Here is an 18717-nt window from a genome sequence, read left to right on the forward strand (position 1 = left end):
TTATTGAACCTGCAGATTGCTTTCCTGATCAAAAATAGACTGTAATGTGGGTGGACATGTTTACGGATACTGGCAGTGCACAGAAAAAGAAACCAGGGCCTTCAAGAATCACCAGGACACCAGAAAATGTCGAGGAAGTCAGGCTGGTAATTTTGGAATTCCCCAAGCGATGCAGCTGCTGCTGCTATTTCTGATCATACACTGAGAAGAATTCTTCACAAAGATGTGAAATTGAATCCATACAAACTGGCAGTGGTGCACAAACTTAATCCACATGATTTTTGTTCCCCAAAAAATGCATGTGGAGTCTTGAACAAAAACATGCCTCATGTTCTTCTTCAGCATTGAGGCTCATTTTTATTTGTGTGGATGCGTGAATAAAAAATTTAAAAAAAAGAAAATTGTGGTATTGGAGTGGCACGAACCCTCCGAGAACTTAATGAGCAGTCCCTGCATATAAAAAATTGGTGTTTTGACCACAGTTATTTGAAGAGAATGATACGGTAGTTATGGTCACTTCTGAATGTTATGTCCAGGTGATTAAGGATTTTTCCCCCCAGACTTGAAGAAATTGATGTGGGGGATATCTGGTTCCATCAAGATGGCACCAGAGCTCAAACAGCATGAATGTCAATGGCACTCTTGTGCGAACACTTCCCCACCCGTCTGATCTCTTTGAGGGGTGATTTTCAGTGCCAGATTTAGCCCAATGTGACTTTTTCTGATTGGGCTGTCTTCCTTGGTGTATACCAATTGTCTACAGACCTTGGGTCAGCTGCAGAACAATATTTGTGCTGCTATTGCCGACATAAGATAGACATATGCTGAACAAAGTGGACCACATCTTCCAAATTCAACTAACCAAATTCATGGAATAAATCTTTAAATTTACTTCAATATAATGGGAAGAGAATTAAATTGATACTTCTAATACCGTCTGTTTCTTTTTTTTTCCCTCCAAAATAAGGAAGTTCTGGTATCACACCCTGTACTTTCTTTCTACAGTGTTAAAATTCCTAAGTATATTTCCTTTACCCATCAACACCTGTTATTTTAGGTCCTAAATAAAACACAATTACATTTCAGAAAAGTCTGTATATTTCACTTCCTTTTAACAGCAGAAATAGACAGTACTCCATCACAAGCAAATCAGAATAATTCCACAGTCTGCCATCAAGTTCTGTTCTTCAACAAAAGACAGACAGCACAAGATCATTGAAAAAAAAAAAAGCTATGTCAAACTCTTAGTGGTAGTTATAACTATAAACTGTTAATTCTCACAGAATCTGTGCTGCCAATGACTTTTGTGTTAACAATCATCAACATTCTGCATAGCATAGTATGGAACTAACACCAATTACATGTAAGAGACACATCAATGAACATCAATACAGTAAAAGACACAAATTTCAACATTTTAGAGGATATGGAATGGTAACTGATAACATAGAAGTTTCTGAGTACAGACCCACTGATTCATTGAAACTGTTGTACGTTTAGCCACAACAACTGCGAAAACATATTTATCTACATGCATTAAATATTTATTAGCAGTAGTTCCGAATAAACATCATACATTTGCCACAAAGCTAAACACGTGTATTCACAAATGTAACAACAACATATACAGCTCAAAGTATACTTTTTAAAAATACTTTTGCTGTATAATCAAAAGAAAATGAATGGGCTCTTCTTAATGTAAAAGAATTTATAATTGCTTAGAACCAACTAAGCTGTTGCCCTCAGAACTAAAAAAAAATGGATGTATGAAATAAAATGAACTGTTGAATACAACACAGTTTCAGTTACTGGAAAAAATAATTTAGCTACATAACACTTATGGGAAACATTTAATGGTATCAGTCTCAATACACACAATTTTGTATATATCATTTTAATCACATGTAAACTAGCAAACAATGTTCACAGTTGCACTGTATGGTGTACTGGATGTACTTCTACAAACAAAGTTATGCATGTCAATGGCACTGACAATGATACTCCCACTGCAACTGACTTACAAGGTGTCAGGTTGCACACCGCACATGCATCATTTGATTTCCCATTACGTGATTATGTCATGTATAGGACACAAGGGACACATTATGTTCATTTAAATATTTGTTCCACTGACTTGAGGACACACAAAGCAACTTGCTCTAGCTGTGAAAGGTGGCTGTGGGGGACAAGACACTACTTGCTGTAGGTTGTTTGGTGTCCCATACACACAGCTGCAATACTGACAATGCACATATAGTGAACAGGTCAAATCCAGTGTTCTAAAATCATCCTTCACTCATCTGTTGCTGCCTTTAATCAACATCACCCTTTTTAAAAGAAACAAAAAATATGAACATAAGAAATGAAATAATTTTTAACTATTGCTGACATGTAAAATGAAGACAACATCAAAATAATAGTAATATCATCTTTCATAAAGAGAGAAATCATTCCCAGTTGAGATGTCTTTATTAAGCCTAACCATTCAGGTTCGTTCACAGCTAAGCTAGTTTGTGTACAAGAAAGTGTCTGAATAGTAGTTAAGAAAGTGTCTGAATAGTAGTTTGTCTTATATCATCACAAGCTTCTTTTAAAAAAAAATTACTGTTCACCAACCTATGTCAAATACCATCTTTAATCACAAAGAAAAATGTATGGGATCCATACAGAAATTTAAGAATACTACATTCATGTTAGGCAAAAGAGTTATAGAATCACACAGGACAAACATCAAAGAATTCTTAGTTCCTTGGATTAACAATGGTGTGCAGAAATCCTACACTATGGAGAAGTGGATGCTAGAGGGAGAACAGGACAAAAATTACAGAAGTTGGATTTTCAGGAAACCAAGGACAATATGAGATCAGTAAGTAAAAATCAACTAGTTTGCTATTAGCCAAAACTATGTGACCTGATCTTATCCAATTAGTTGATGAAATGTGTAGCATGGACAACTTTAGTTCACTTCAATATGGTTTTCCACAATAATTTGATAGCAGAAACTGGCACAATCATGAGACAGTATACATTTAAACAAAATTTATTTTTTGTATGGCCATTAACATTTGAATTGTGTGCAGAAACCATTGTATAGTGTTAAAATGTTTTTTAAGGTTTAATGACTAAGGTACTTATCGGATTTACAAAATGAAGCAACATGTGAGACAAATAAATGAGATGGAATACACATTCACGGATAACAATAGTTCATTGGAATATGAGCTTACAGCATGACTTACAGTGAGATATGGTAGTTCACGCTGAAGCGTTATAGGTGTGGATGCAGTATGGATTCAAAAAAAATTCTTCAATTTATATAGTGCAAGGCTGAACAGATGAACATTTTGGTCAACTAATGAGAGTACTGATTAACAAAAGACTACTTCAGATACATAAATTCTTTTAAATAAAAAAAAAAAAGGTAAAGATACAACACAGTGCAATTTTTATCGATAATAGTATCTTTTTCATTTTCTATGAAGCTGTCAGATATGAGGAAAGTAATTAAGTCAGCACCTTTAACAAAAATGAATGTCTACTGATGCAACCAATGGAAATAGTGAATACTGTAGAACAGCCTTCAAATGACGCTCTTTCACAATTCTGCCACAAATGCAGAACATTTGACGGAGAAAATCTGGCTTATTGCTAGAAAGTAAGCAGTACACAAGTCATTTTTGCTTCATTTTTCTCCTGTCCCAATACATACCTCACATGGTCTTTAAGACTTTCTGAGCATTATAAATTTTGCTCAGGCCGTCAAGCATTGTGTTGGATGTCATCACTAGACTCTTCAACATCTGATGAAACTTCTGCTCAGCACCCTTCCAGTTTCAGCAGATGGTTTAATTTTCATTTCCAGTCAATAATGTTTTGTTCTCAGAGTGCCACAGCCACAAGTCATTGCTTGGCACATGCACAATCATATTTCACTATGTCAATTAACACACTTTTCCCACTCATATCATTACCTCAAGATCACATTCAGGTTTCCCAACAAAAATGGCAAAGTTTCAGTGACACATACTGACACAACACCTGAGAGTGCCACTAGCAAATACATTCTTGGATTCAGAAGACTTCTTAGAAAAGAGATGCCAGGAAGTAACAGTTGTGAAAACTTGAGTTTGAAAGCGTTAAAAATTGGCACACTATCAGTGCAAGATCGGAAAAAAAGGTACAGAATGGAATAAGAGAAACAATTATGAAGTACAGGATGTGTCAAGTGGAAAGAAAGATTAGGAAATTGTATCAAAATTATTAGAAACCATTCGAATTAGCTGGTACTGATTTTGCGATGTAGCCTATTCTAGGATATTTAGATGTTTTCCATAATATATCCAAAAGAATTCTGATATTTGTAGTAAAATAACTTTAATGATATACAAATGTATGGCTTTCAAGTCTGTGTCAAATTGTGTGAAGTGCATGTTACATTTTGTGCTACAAATTATCTGATGTATCAACTGCTGATAACAAAATTGGAAGAATACACATTTAATAAACAGCCAAAAATTATACAACTTTTACAATATTGAATGTCAATCCAAAAATCCTATTAGTTTTTCAAAAAAATTTAAGACATTAAATTCAGAGCTTAAACCTGTATTTGAAAAAACTCTGCTTCCCAGAAGACATTATAATGCAATATTCTTGGGCTTCTTTAAAAATAAATACTGAAGGAAATAAATACACAGGAACAAAACAGAAGCACCTAGGTGGGAGGGAGAGGCGGGTGTGCAGGATCAAACAGAGAAAAATGCTTGTGCACTTAAATCATCTATTACTGACTGCTTCACAAAAAAGTAGGAAACTAAACAGAAGAGGCATGTATGAAGTAAGGAAACCATAATAGCCCCTCCAGCAGCCTACAGTAATTTGCTTTTCTCAAGGCAGAAAGGTAAAAGTCTAGAAATATGGACAAATGTGATCTATGACACTCTTGCAAGCAATAGTGGTGACTTTAGCTCACCAAAACATATAAACCTATTTTGAATACTTTAACCCGGAAATATTTTTTTGATTTGGGGTTAACATGCAAAAATATAAAAAATGATCAGGCAGAAGGATGTAAGTGCATCTTTTGAAATTGTGGGAATTATACTTATACCTTTCTACCCAAAGAAGAACAAAATTTTAAGAACTGCTTGAATTAATAAAATAGTAAATGTAGAGAACATTTAGGGACATGTATAACATGACTGACTACAAGCAAGTCTGATTAAACCTGAAAGAGAAACAAAAACAGAGCAATGTTCTGGTATTGCTTATGAATTCTCTTTCAAGTATTCTTGTCTTCTGTGCATAAGATGACCTATAGTAACTCATTTTATAACATACTTTTAAAATGTCTTAAAAGCAGTATCAACTTTTCGTCATCAATCTGATCCTGAGCTAGGTAGGAGTGGAGAATTAAATTTTTTCAGTGACCACTGAACAACAAAAGCAATACTCTTGTTATCTCAGTATCATGGGACAATATGTAATAACAAACTAAGATTCTCTGAAATTTTTATTCATAAATAACTAAATGTTATAAGAATGCAATTACTGCCAGACCTAAAAGTATGGCACTCCAAATATTTGAAAACTGAAGATACAATTACTCTATAGTAACAATATTTTTCACTGCTTTCTATATAATGAATTTTTTCTGACATGAACAAACAATGCATTACTTATTTCTTGTTCAGTGATATGCATGAATGTTTGTATTAAAGTCTGTATTTACAGCCCCCATTAATGTTGAAAATCAGCCAGGTCACAGAATAATTATGAAGAAAACTCTCTAGAAATAAAACACAGATGAATGGTGTCTCATAGGTTAGCTTATAAGGAGCTGAGATGGATTGCCGGTACTTACCTTCAGGAAGCAAAATTCCCACACACACCACTTAAAAGTAGGAAAAATTATACCCAGCTTTTGGAACCTGTAGTTCCTTCCTCAGGTATGACAGAGGGATAGTTTGGGAAAGGTTGGAAAAGAAGAAGGAAGATTAGGTGGTTTAACTTCCGATCCATGGAAAGGTCATTAGAGATGGAGCATAAGCTCAGATTGGGAAATGTTAGGGAAGGGAATCAGACACGTCATTTCCAAAGGAGCCATCCAAACACTTACCTTAAGCAGTTTAGGGGCACCAAAGAAATCTTAAATCAGGACAGCTAAACAGAGATTTGAACCACTGTCCTCCTGAATGTGGTATCAGTTTCTTATCACTGTGTCCTTTTGCTTGGTGTTGAACAGAAGGGTCAGGCCACTCAGACTCCCAATAAGTATTTGAAATTTTCGTCTTTTGAAGGTAAGCACTGGCCAACCATTGTCTCCATGTAATTTTTCTTTCAATATATAAGTTATCTTCCAATTTTAGATTGACATATTCTGTTTATGGTTACATAACCGCTACTTGTTTTGATGTGAACAGCAGCATATATATAAGGGAAAAACTCAAGTTCAAAGGTTAAAAAAAGCTGAATTAGCCCAGGATTAGGCAATGCAAAAAATGTGCAAAAGGAATGAGCACAGTAAAGAGACATGTCATGGAAAAGGCTGCTTGAGTTGCATTCACAGGGCAGGTGCACTGCAAATATGAACTTCTAGCAAGAGGTACTAGCCAAGGAAATTAATCCCTGACACTTCGGAACAATGAGTATCACTGTAACAGTAAAATTAAACAAAACTGTGATTATGCACTGTAGTATGATACAGTGGATGTAGTGGATTAAAATCCAAAAGATTCTGTAACAGTTCAACAAGCCACAACTATCACCAACTTTCATCAGTTGCGGCAAGTCCTCTGAAGAGTCCCCCCAAACAATGGAACCAATGGAAAAAATCTGTACTGTGCTGTTTAAACATTGCTAATAATTACAGCAAATGTATTTCAACAGTCAGCACATTTATTTGAAAAACTAGTTCAGGATTAATACGTATCATGTGTTACTTTTGTAGCGAATGCTCAGATCTCGATAAACATTTTTGTTTCAGCAGGTCTGTAGCCACAGGAATGGCTCTTGAAATTTCAGCAGGCTGGGCCGAATAGACTGTCACTATATTTCAGCAGTTGGTATTATTTGTGTTTCTTCAGTTGCAAAACAGGTATTTCATAAAATTTACCTGATCGCAGTCCTGAAATCCTTTGTAAAATCATGTGTGCAGATAAAGTGGCTGTAGTCACTGATATTACACGAGACCATTCCTCAGTTTCAATCTTTGTAGATTACAGTTTTCTGACCGTGAGTGTGACTGACTGGAAGATATCCAATAGAAATACTGATAATTTTGATAAAGAAGTTCAACTGCCTCAAACTCTTGACGAATAAGACGAGTTGCTGATGACAATGGACTGGTGCTGCAAAACATTCCTATTGCGGTGATGGTTACTGCTGCGACTGCTGTTGGAGCTGGTGTTAGTGTTATTTGGATTGCTGTTACCATTGCTGTTACTGCTTCCGCCCCTGCTGTTTCTGCCCCTGTTGTTTCTTCCACTGCTCACGGCAGTACTCCTATTTACGTTGCTGCCACTGTTGGCACCACAGCTGCTGCTGCTACTGCTGGTGAGGCTGCTGCTGCTGGTGATGCTGCTGGTGATGCTGCTGCTGCTACTGCTGCTGCTGGCACCGCCACTGCTGCCACTGCCACTGCTGCTAGCGCCACTGCTACTGCTGCTGCTGCTGCTGCTGCTGCTGCTGCAGCTGGTGCCACTTGTGCTGGTGCCACTGCTGCTAGCGCTGGTGCTGGTAGTACTGCCACCAATGCTCGTACCACTGCTGCTTGCACCACTGCTGCTACCACTGCCACTGGCCGAACCACTGCTGTTTTGATAATTATTACTGCAGATTTTACTATTATTATTACTGTCATTGCTCTGTCTCCTCTTACCACTGTTTCGGCCTCTATTCCCATTACTGTTACCGGGTTTATTTGGTGATTTTCTGGAAAGTAAAAAACTAATGTCACAAAAAGCAGTTTAGTAATTTCATAACAATGAAACAATTAATTACTGGAGAAAATTGTTGTTATATGTAACCAAGTGACTAAAATTGTTTACAGAAGCAATTTTTACCCTGTCTTCTCTCGTCTTCACCCTTCAGTTTTAAAAGTTTGTTTATAATTGCTCCTCTCTGAAGTACTGAAAAACTAAACCAGGATGACCAAGCTAGGATTTAAAAGTAGTCAAATTTCTGAAATATAAATTTTTATTGTTACTGTTGTTGCAATTCACAATGTGAGTTCCGTTCCTATTTTAGCACATTACATTCCACAATCTCCATTAAAAGGAAACTGACAACATGGTGCTTTGTGCATTGTAGGGTTTCTGCAAACTCCCTGTAATATAAGTAGCAGTCAAATAAAAGTGAGACATATGAAGAAAAAAGTAATTTAACTGTTTATTATTTCAAAATGGAACAGGCTGGCCAATACCTTCATGGAAAAATGTTTACAGTTGCCTACACAACCATGATTGTGCCCAGGTATGCACATTCCGAAGCAAATAGATAGCTATAAATGTCTTTCTTCAGGGTTCCAAAAATATGGAAATTGCATGAGTAGAGATTGGGACAGTATGGGGATGTGTAGGGGATTCACAGTGAAATATCTGCAGCATACTAGAAACAACTTTGGCAACATGGGGGCGGTCATTTTGTTGGCATGTTGTTTCGATTACTCTGCAAAGGTTTCATTGGGAAGTCCTTATACGTCCTCCATACAGTCCTGATCTTTCCCCATGTGATTTCCATAGTTTTCGAGCACTGAAGAAAGATATTTGTGGCTGTTGATTTGTTTCGGATGACAAGGTTAATGCCCGAGTACCTCTTGGTTCTGTAGGCAACTATGAACACTTTTCCATGAAGGCATTGAGCATCTTGTCTATCACTGGCATATATGTTTTAATGATTATGGCAATTACTTTTGAAATAATAAACAGTTTACTTACTTTCTTCCATCTGTCTTGTTTTCATTTGACTGCCCCCTTACAATGCTGCAGAAAAAAAGAACATAAAATATAAATGTGTTTTTTATAAACTGAATTCACTTGTATTTGGTATTAATCAGGCAAACTGTGGATTTACAGTGATAACTGTAACTGGAAAGTCCAGCACCGATCCTATGAGGCATTAATGAATTTTACAGTTTCTGAGACTCTGTAAATTTGAAACACAAATTTTGAAGGATTTTGAATGTTTGAAGCAAGAAGGGCATTCTTTATATTGAAAACACAAATGTTTTACCATTCCATCTCATTAGAATTCAACTGAATACCTTCAGTGTACTGAGTAAGGAGTTTTTCATCACTGCATACTCACCCTCCATGGTTGGCAAGACTGTATGGAAGAAACTTTTTTGTGTGGAAGGAATGGCAACTCTCAAATCGGAGGTACTGTCGATGGGTGATGGACTTGATGGGAGCAGCAGAGGTTTTATGGAGCCGTTCTGGAGGTGGAGGTAGACATTAAGGAAGGGGGCGCAGTGATCTGAGGAAGAGCAGGTGAAGCAGACGGAAGATAATGTGTTGAGGTTGTGGTGGAAGGAAGACTGTCTCTTCACCCAGGGTTCAGATCAAGATGGTATCATCAATGAACCTGAACCAGATGAAGGGTTTAGTATCTTGGGTGCCAACTAAAATCCTAAACCTTTATCTGGACCCTGGGCCAAGACATCATCATCATTCTACATAAAGTTAATAACAGGCATAAATAGCCACAAACACGCAGTTTTACTGGTGGGAATCAGCAACACTAACAGAGAAGTAAGAACTTTGGATTTGATGTGAGATTATTCCAGATAGTCTACCATATAACTGCATGAAGAAGAAGTTTTATTAGATGACATGAATGGGAAATAGAATGAATGGGAAATAGAATGAATGGAAAATAGAATACTAGACGTGAATATCTTTATTGAAAATAAATTGAAAGGAGTTATACATGAAGAATCCAACCAAGCAATGTAATTAAAGTAACAGGAGTTCGCAAAAGTACTGGTAAAAAAGTTGCCTACAGTCTCGGAAGAACAATCGTATGTGAGGTACAATTATTTGATAAAAAATGTTATACAAATAAATAATAATAATAATAATAATAATAATAATAATAATGATTACAAAATATCCAATATTCCACGTAACACCTTCACTTTAGGTTTTTTTTCCCCCTTCTTTTTTCCTTTCTAGAAATACTTACCCCCATGCTATGCATAGCACAAAACTAACACTTCTTCCTCTTTCTGAGCTCAACATCTCACTCATTATGGAGGGATGCTGACTCAGTTTTTCAGGATAGCAAATTATGCAGTGACTGATAGTGAGATATGAGTGAACAGTGTGGCATTACATTATTTAATAAGTATTTGTTAAAAATGTATTGTATACCAGGAATAAATCTAATGATTGTCTATAACTAGAAGTCTGTAAATATATGTGTATACAAATTAGCTTATTTTAAATTGATCTAAATTTGTAAATACTTTGACATGTCCCATATCCATAAAGCTGCTGCTGCTGCTGCTGCTACTACTACATTCCCAAGTGGAAGAAATTACCTGTAGTGGACCAATTGGCAAAAAGGACTTTTTTCATACTATGATTTTTGTATATATTTTATACTCTCACTTTAAAGTTTGTTAACAAAAGTAAAAGTGCTAAATACTGTTACAGTGCATACAACTATGTTACATTATCTGTCAAGAAATAACTGAAAATATTTCCAGTTCACCTGCCAACATTAAAGTGTTTCTACTAAATGTGATTCATGGAAGAAAAGTAATAGCTACACTGTAAAGGAGAAGGGAAGGGAGTGAGAGAGGGGGGAAGGAGGGGAGAGGGGGAGTGTGGGGGGAAGGAGGGAGAGGGGGGGAAGGAGGGAGAGGGGGAGGGAGGGAGGGAGGGAGGGAGGGGGGAGAGAGAGAGAGAGAGAGAGAGAGAGAGAGAGAGAGAGAGAGAGAGAGAGAGAGAGAGACTAGAATGGGCTCACGTCACAAGTTCAGGTATTGTGCCACGTAATTTTAGTTATTGTGTGAAATGTATAGAGTGAACATTTGTGACAAATATGTGGAAGCTTAAAATGAGGAGTGCTTCTGTCATTACGACAATACAAACTAGTTGTTAGACAATTCTGCATTTCAGAAATTGTTCTTGTATGCATGGCATGAGTAAAAGTTTTTGGTTAACTTCAAATGTAGAGATAGTGTTTCTGAATACAAAATATACCTCTATCACTCACTTTGCAAAATGTAAAACTGTTGCAGGTTCTTGTCATGAAGCAGATATTGAGTGAACTCAGAAGTGATCAAAAAAGAAGAGTTATTAATGTTTTATGTTTTGTTCAGTAGATAAAACATTTGATCTTCATATTATTTAGGCCTGCTTCTTTGCATCCTCATTATGCTATATTACATGCCTGCAGTATTAAGGGAACAATGAGTGATTGTTAATTTCGAGAGAGACTTGGAACTAACCATAGTAATTTTAAAGTTAAGTATTAGTAAATGTTACATACTGCAGACAGCTTTGCAAGCAAATGAGGTACTTGGTCATTCGCTTTGGATATTGTGAAGTGTAAAAGAGATATTATTAGGGTTGTACATTACCATAAATTACTTAGGTTAAAAAGATTATGACAAATATAATTTCTGCTGTTACTGAAGTTATATACAGCCAAGTAATAGTTACACCAGTCATAAGGAGTCATTCCAATCCCGGGAGCAGAAAGACTTACCTTAGGGGGAAAAAGGGACAGGTATACGCTATAATAGAGGGAAACATTCCACGTGGGAAAAATATATCTAAAAACAAAGATGATGTAACTTACCAAACGAAAGCGTTGGTATGTTGATAGAGACACTAACAAACACAAACACACACACAAAATTCAAGCTTTCGCAACCCACAGTAGCTTCATCAGGAAAGAGGGAAGGAGAGGGAAAGACGAAAGGATGTGGGTTTTAAGGGAGAGGGTAAGGAGTCATTCTAATCCCTTAAAACCCACATCCTTTCGTCTTTCTCTCTCCTTCCCTCTTTCCTGATGAAGCAACCGTTTGTTGAGAAAGCTTGAATTTTGTGTGTATGTTTGTTTGTTTGTGTGTCTATCGACCTGCCAGCAATATCTGTGTGTGTGTGTGTGTGTGTGTGTGTGTGTGTGTGTGTGTGTGTGTGTGTGTGTGTGTGTGTGTGTTTTAATAGCAAGACTGTATAATTTCCAACTATTAATTTCATTTGTTTGAAATTGCACACACCCACAGTACTGGATACTCGTAAAGTGGAGCTGATTTCAACTAGCTTTGGTCCTTGCACAAATATCAACCAGTTAAAATTATTGTAATATTAGAAAGACTGGGTGGGTGATTATAGTGGGACTGACTTTGACTTGAAACAGATGAAAAGTCACTGCCCTCAAAACATTTCAATTAGATTCTGTACTGAGTATTCACTCAAATTTGCCACTGTTGTATTTTTTATGGGTTGCACACAAGGCTGAAAGACACCATCAGTAACTTCCATTATTAAGGACAGTAGCTGAACAACAGATATATATCTATATCGCCAATTGTCAAACATCTCTGGTGCTGAAATATTATGACTCTACATGTGGCTAAACTACTTTGATCTCCAAATAAACAGATATATCAGAAATGGGTCAAAACTGATGAAAGGCCCTCTCCGGTCACATTTAGCACTGGTCACATATCTCAACAAATGTATCAGGGATGGTACTATACGGGAGTTGGACAAACATATGGGAACACCATGAGAAACACACTTGAACATAAATGCAAATGCTAGCCAAGTCTGCAGGTTGAACTGCTGTATTTGACCACAAATGGCACCTATGCAATGTACTCATTATGAAAGAAGAACAGTGTTCTGTGTAGCTATGAGTGCATTATGATGGTGCTAAGTGAATTTGAACGTGTGCCAAGTGTTGGTGCTCAAATGGTATGTGCTTTCATAACCAAGGGAGGCGAAGTGTTTGGTGTTTTAAGATGCACATTATCAAAGATTTATACCACACACAGGGAAAGCAGAAAAACATCTGCTAAGTCACAACATGGACAATTGTGAGTGCAGACAGATGGTCACTGAAGATAATTGTGATGGAAAATAAGCATACGACAGCTGCAAACGTTGCTTCAGAAGTGAATGTCGTGTGCGTGAACCCAGTCAGCACCAAAACATGAAAGGAGCTCCATAAGCAGGGAATTTCCAAGAGTGAAACATAGCAGGGGTCCAGTGATGATTTGGGCACCCTTATCATGGTTTTCTATGGACACATTCGTTACTCTGCAAGGTTGTATTACTGCCAATGATTATGTGACCATTTTGGCTGATCAGGTCCATCCTACGTGAGCAAACATTTTTCTAAATGTTTGTGAATTGTGTAACTGCAGTGTGAATTTACTACCAGCAAAATATTCACACACTGCTATGTGAGAAGCTGCTTAAAAACCACATCCAGGCTTACTGTCACAGATATGGGAAAAGTAAATGTAGGTGGATATAAGCTTTCAGCACATGCAAGTAGACACACTATGGAGAGAGAGACACAATGCGAGGAAGCCGAAAGGCACGTGCTTAGCTCACGCAGGCAAGAGATAGGTCTGTAACAGGATACGTAATGAATGCTATAAAGAAAAGTACGTAGCTACTGGAATACTTAACTTTAATCCATCCTTGTGGTACATCGCTATTGACGATATAAGTGAGACTCCATAGATACATGCAATGTTACTAATGGCGCCTTGCTAGGTCGTAGCCATTGACTTAGCTGAAGGCTATTCTAACTATCTGCTCTGCAAATGAGCGAGGCTTCGTCAGTGTGCATCGCTAGCTACGTCGTCCGTACAACTGGGGCGAGTGCTAGTACGTCTCTCTAGACCTGCCGTGTGGTGGCGCTCGGTCTGCTATCACTGAAAGTGGCGACACGCGGGTCCGACATGTACTAATGGACCGCAGCCGATTTAAAGCTACCACCTAGCAAGTGTGGTGTCTGGCGGTGACACCACAACATGTACAAGCATGTGCATCTGAACTTAAAACTAAATAATGTTACTTTCACAATTGTAGCTGTGTGTAAGTCCACATTGGGAAATTTTCAGCTACTTTTGAAAAACCTGGATTCTTTGTTGTGCTATCTGTCAGAGGGAAGCAAATTATTGTTTGTAGGGATTTCAATGTAGATTTTCTGAAAGAGTCTGACAGAAAGCTTGACCTTGAAGTACTACTTGGTCCTTTCAATTTGATGTCAGTTATTGATTTTCCTACTCAGGTGGTACAGGAAAGCAGCACACTGATCGATAATGTTATTATAGACCAAGATAAATTTAATCAAATAAAAACTTTTCCTGTTAAGAATGGTCTGTCTGTTCATGGTGCACAGCTAATTATAGTATATGACATAGCTCTATACAGTAATGCAAAACAGTCCTCCAAAGTAGTGCATTCAATTAATGATTTAAAAATTGAAAATTTTAGGGAAAGCTTGCAACAGTTCACCTGCAGTGAAGTACGGAGGAGGTGGTGCTTTTCATGGTTAAGATGTGGTTCCCTCATTGTGTTTAAGAAAATGCTAACAGTGGTAGGTTACGAACACATTTTACAGCATTGTGTATTTGTGTACTGTGTACAGAAGAGGAAGAGTTCGGAGACAATGACTGATTGTGTTGGTATGACAATGCACACTGTCATAAAGCAGCATTTTTTTGTTGACACTAATATTCCTGAAATGGACTGGCCTGCCCAGGGCCCTGACCTGAACAGAATGAAACACCTTTGGGATAAATTAGAATGTCTACTTTTCTTCAGATACCAGCATTCAACATCACTACCTTCTCTGGTTTTGGCTCTTGAGGGGGAATGGGCTGCAATACATCCAAAGACATTGAGACACATAACTGAATGTGTACCCAGCAGAGTTCAAGCCATCATAAAGGCAAATGGTAGTCACATGCCACAGTATTGTCCACTAGCACGTTTCTGGATGATTTTGATCAGATAGTGTAAATAAACTCTCTCATCTCCATCTCGTTCCACTTACCCTAGTCTCTCTCTCTCTCTCTCTCTCTCTCTCTCTCTCTCTCTCTCTCTCTCTCTCTCTCCCCCCCCCCACCCCCCCTCCCTCCCCTCCACTGCCTCCCATATTATACTATACTGTACTATACTCGCTAACATTTTGCAGTAGGTTTTTTTCATTCAATTTTTATGAAGAAATCTAAATAATTTGATATTATTACTATGTTACAATCTCAAAAATAAAATTAGAAACAGAAGCACTAAGTTGGAACTAACATTTTGAGTCACACTGTATACAAATAAGCACGTCAAGTCTTGTGCTGAATATGTAAGAATGCAGAAGAAGAAAAAAGACAATGTAAATAATTTAGGAGTAAAGAAGATCACTCACTGAAAACGAGAAGCATTGAGTCATTGACAGGAACAAATGAAAGAGAAAGAAAACTTGCTAGCTTTCTGAATAAATCCTTTGTTGAATTACAGTATAAGTAAGCATGTGTGTACTTGTACAACACCTCAATACAGGATTTTCTTTCTCTTTTGTGTGTGCCTGTCGATGACTCTATGCGTCTACTACTTGGTCAGTGGTCTCCTTTAATCCTAAATTATTTACATTCTACCAAAACTTTCCCACTATATTAAAACAAAACATGTTAACTTTCATTCCTTTAAGTAATTTTTAATGTTATTTCGCTAATCTATGTAAGTCATATAATACTGTCACAAACATGCTAAAGTGTTCAAAATGTAAGTGCAAATGTGAAAGTTTTTCTCCAATGCAGAAGATTAATTTTATGTGGTCAGCTATAGATTTTATGTTACAAAACTTTCATTTCTCTCATTAATCCAGCCTGGGCCAGTTTCCTCACAAAACTATGAACTGTATCATCCTGTCACTGTTGAGTGAAAAACTGAATCTGATGCAATGTCCATTTGTCTATACAGCCCCTGAAAATGAAGTTATAGCTCCAAAATGTAGTGCACAGTTTAGAAAATAAAAATATTTTGATCAAAGATGGAATATTATTAATGAAATGCACATCTAACCTAGAAGTACAATCACAGACAGTTTGTGACTTAATATCTATTAATAATGTGTTGCATATGTGCCTGAATACGTCGCATATATGCGGAGAATAGGATATTAGTAGTTTCATTATAGAGTATAAAACACACAAATGTGACGACTGTTACCACAGCTATTCATTTTGAGAGTCAAGCTCTTACCATATGGCATGTGCCTTCAACCCTTCTCTCTCTCTCTCTCTCTCTCTCTCTCTCTCTCTCTCTCTCTCTCACACACACACACACACACACACACACACACACACACACACACACACACACTCTTTAAACAGCTTTATACATTGTGTGTATGAAGGGCTGAACATAGATAGCCAGATGACGGAAGCACAATGCTTGAAGCACATAGCTATGAATAACATTCCTCACATTTGTGTGTTGTATGCAAAAATCAATAATGATAATCTTCACAACTATTATATTCAATTCTTAAGATGGATAATATTGGGATATTAGTAAATTATTTGAGATATTATCAAGCTTGCAAGAGTTTTTGCTTTTGAGGGAATTCATTATATTCTTAATTACTTTGGCAGAGCATGGTGTAATTGTGATTTGCTTATAAGCATATGGCATTGCTTCTTGCATGTGTTCTACTGCTTTATCCATTTAACTCTCCATGCCAATCTTCTGAGTCATTTCAAGGAAGTGGTTATTAAATACTTTGGCTACCAGAATGCCATACATTATTATTGTGTCTTTTTCTTCAGTAACGAAGTCCTCACATTCCTTTACTGTTTACATTTTAGACATTATACAGAGGTATTTTGATTTTTAAGCCTTTCTTTAAGACATCACAGTATTTCTCGTAATATGAAATTAGTCTCACTTCTGCTTGTCCTAACCATTTCATATAATTTCCTTTTCCTTGCACATATAATCTTACCTGCTCTTGTTATTAAAGGCATTTGCTGTGTCTTATCAGTACCATACTTTATTGTTTTCACGCGAAAGCAACTGTTAAAAATTGATAGAACTCTATCTACACATACATTTAATTTGGAATTTGTGACCGTCACGATACACATCCCTCCAGTCAGCTTCTTGTAATCTTAGTTCAATAATTACTCTAGCTCTTCCCCATGATACCACTTCCTTGTAATCATGTAAGTTAGTAAGTATGGCTAGCTGAGCATAATGACAAGAGAGGTCATCAACTACTGGCTAAACATTTATGCAATTGAATACATGTCCACATACAGATACACTGAGTGTTAGTACACCACTTCCCTGTGTAATTCTTGTGGGAGAATGAACAATGTAATGCAGGTTATATGCAATAAGCAATAGTTCCAAATCATTTCTTTTATCAAAATCTTTTAGAAAATTAGTAATAAAATCTCCACCAGACTGTCAATTGTTTTCTTTTGCTTGCTAGGTGACATAATAATGACTAATTTCTTTCTAAAAATATTTTGAACTTGCCCAATAGAGATCTATATGCTGTAACTATTAGAAATTACTTTCCCAGTAGCGACAATTCGCAAACACAGGTATTCAACTGTTGTTATATGCAGAGACTACTTACTGGTTCCAAAGGGATATGACTTGATGTTATTTTTAACATACACAGCAACTCCTCATTTCTCCAAATTTTCACTTCGGAAATAGCCTGCTACATTATTTAGATTTAAAGAGCTAATCTCTCTCACCTGTATCACAAGAATTCTACCATTTGTAATGATACTGCTGCCCCTCTCCCCATTATGAACCATTTATATTTTCATGTAATCTAACTTTCCCACTCCTGTGTATCCCAACATCCAAATTGCAGCAATGGCACAGCATCGATGGGAGGCAACTCGAAGTCAGCAGCAACCTGATCAGTTCCTAGTTTTAGTTACGAATTCATCCAGCAAGGAGCAATTAGAACAGGAATTAGGGGAATATCAGGGAGGTTTCAGACCATGGAGAAGCTGTGCAGAGCAGATAATTAGTTTAAAATTGATTATGGCATACTACAAGAAATGGAACAAACCTCTGGCAATAACATTTGTAGATTTTAAGTTGACTGTCTCCACAGACCTTCAGTATTAAAAATTTTAAGAAATCTAGGACTCCATCCAAAACTAATTAAAATAATACAACTCACTCTAACCAACACCAAATCAAAAGTGAAGTTTAGAGGAGAAATTTTGGAACCATTCCTCATAAAAACAGGCTTAAAACAAAGTGACTGCCTATCACCATTACTGTTCAACTGTGCACTGGAATACATAATGAGAGAATGGTACAAGGACAATCCAAAGATGATATGAATTAGAAGTGCAAAAGATGATGATAACTTAAAAAGCTTGGGATTCGCTGATGATCTTGCTCTCCTAGCCAACACCGTTCAAGAAGCCAGGCAACAAGTGAAATCACTACAAGAAATAGCAGAGAAAGTAGGCCTTAGAATATCATTTGACAAAAACGGAGATTATGCTAACTGATCCACCACTTGCAAACAAAATTACAATAGGAGAACAGGAAATCAAAATTGTTGATAAATTTAAATATTTAGGCAAAATAATAACATACAATCTAAATGAGAAGCCATCATGGCAGAATAGAATTAAAAAAAAAAAAACTGAACTACGCAAATTACATTACCAAAACTACATACAACAAAAAAAGCCTATCTATAGAT

General features: G+C 36.8%; 1 protein-coding gene across 2 annotated transcripts in view; it reads right to left on the reverse strand.

The window, feature by feature from the left end:
- Positions 1 to 1075: 1075 nt before the first annotated feature.
- The window catches only part of LOC124721201 (uncharacterized protein DDB_G0271670-like), a 193652-nt gene continuing 176010 nt past the window's right edge, over positions 1076 to 18717 (reverse strand). For both annotated transcript variants that reach the window (XM_047246047.1, XM_047246048.1), the window contains exons 8-9: positions 7115 to 7932; positions 1076 to 2327 (exon numbers count right to left, since the gene is read on the reverse strand). In XM_047246047.1, coding sequence (XP_047102003.1) covers positions 7302 to 7932 — 631 coding nt within the window. In that variant the 3' untranslated portion in view covers positions 1076 to 2327; positions 7115 to 7301. The remainder of the gene's footprint in view (positions 2328 to 7114; positions 7933 to 18717) is intronic.

Source organism: Schistocerca piceifrons, chromosome X, assembly GCF_021461385.2.
Source record: "Schistocerca piceifrons isolate TAMUIC-IGC-003096 chromosome X, iqSchPice1.1, whole genome shotgun sequence".
NCBI classification, from domain to species: Eukaryota; Metazoa; Arthropoda; class Insecta; order Orthoptera; family Acrididae; genus Schistocerca; species Schistocerca piceifrons.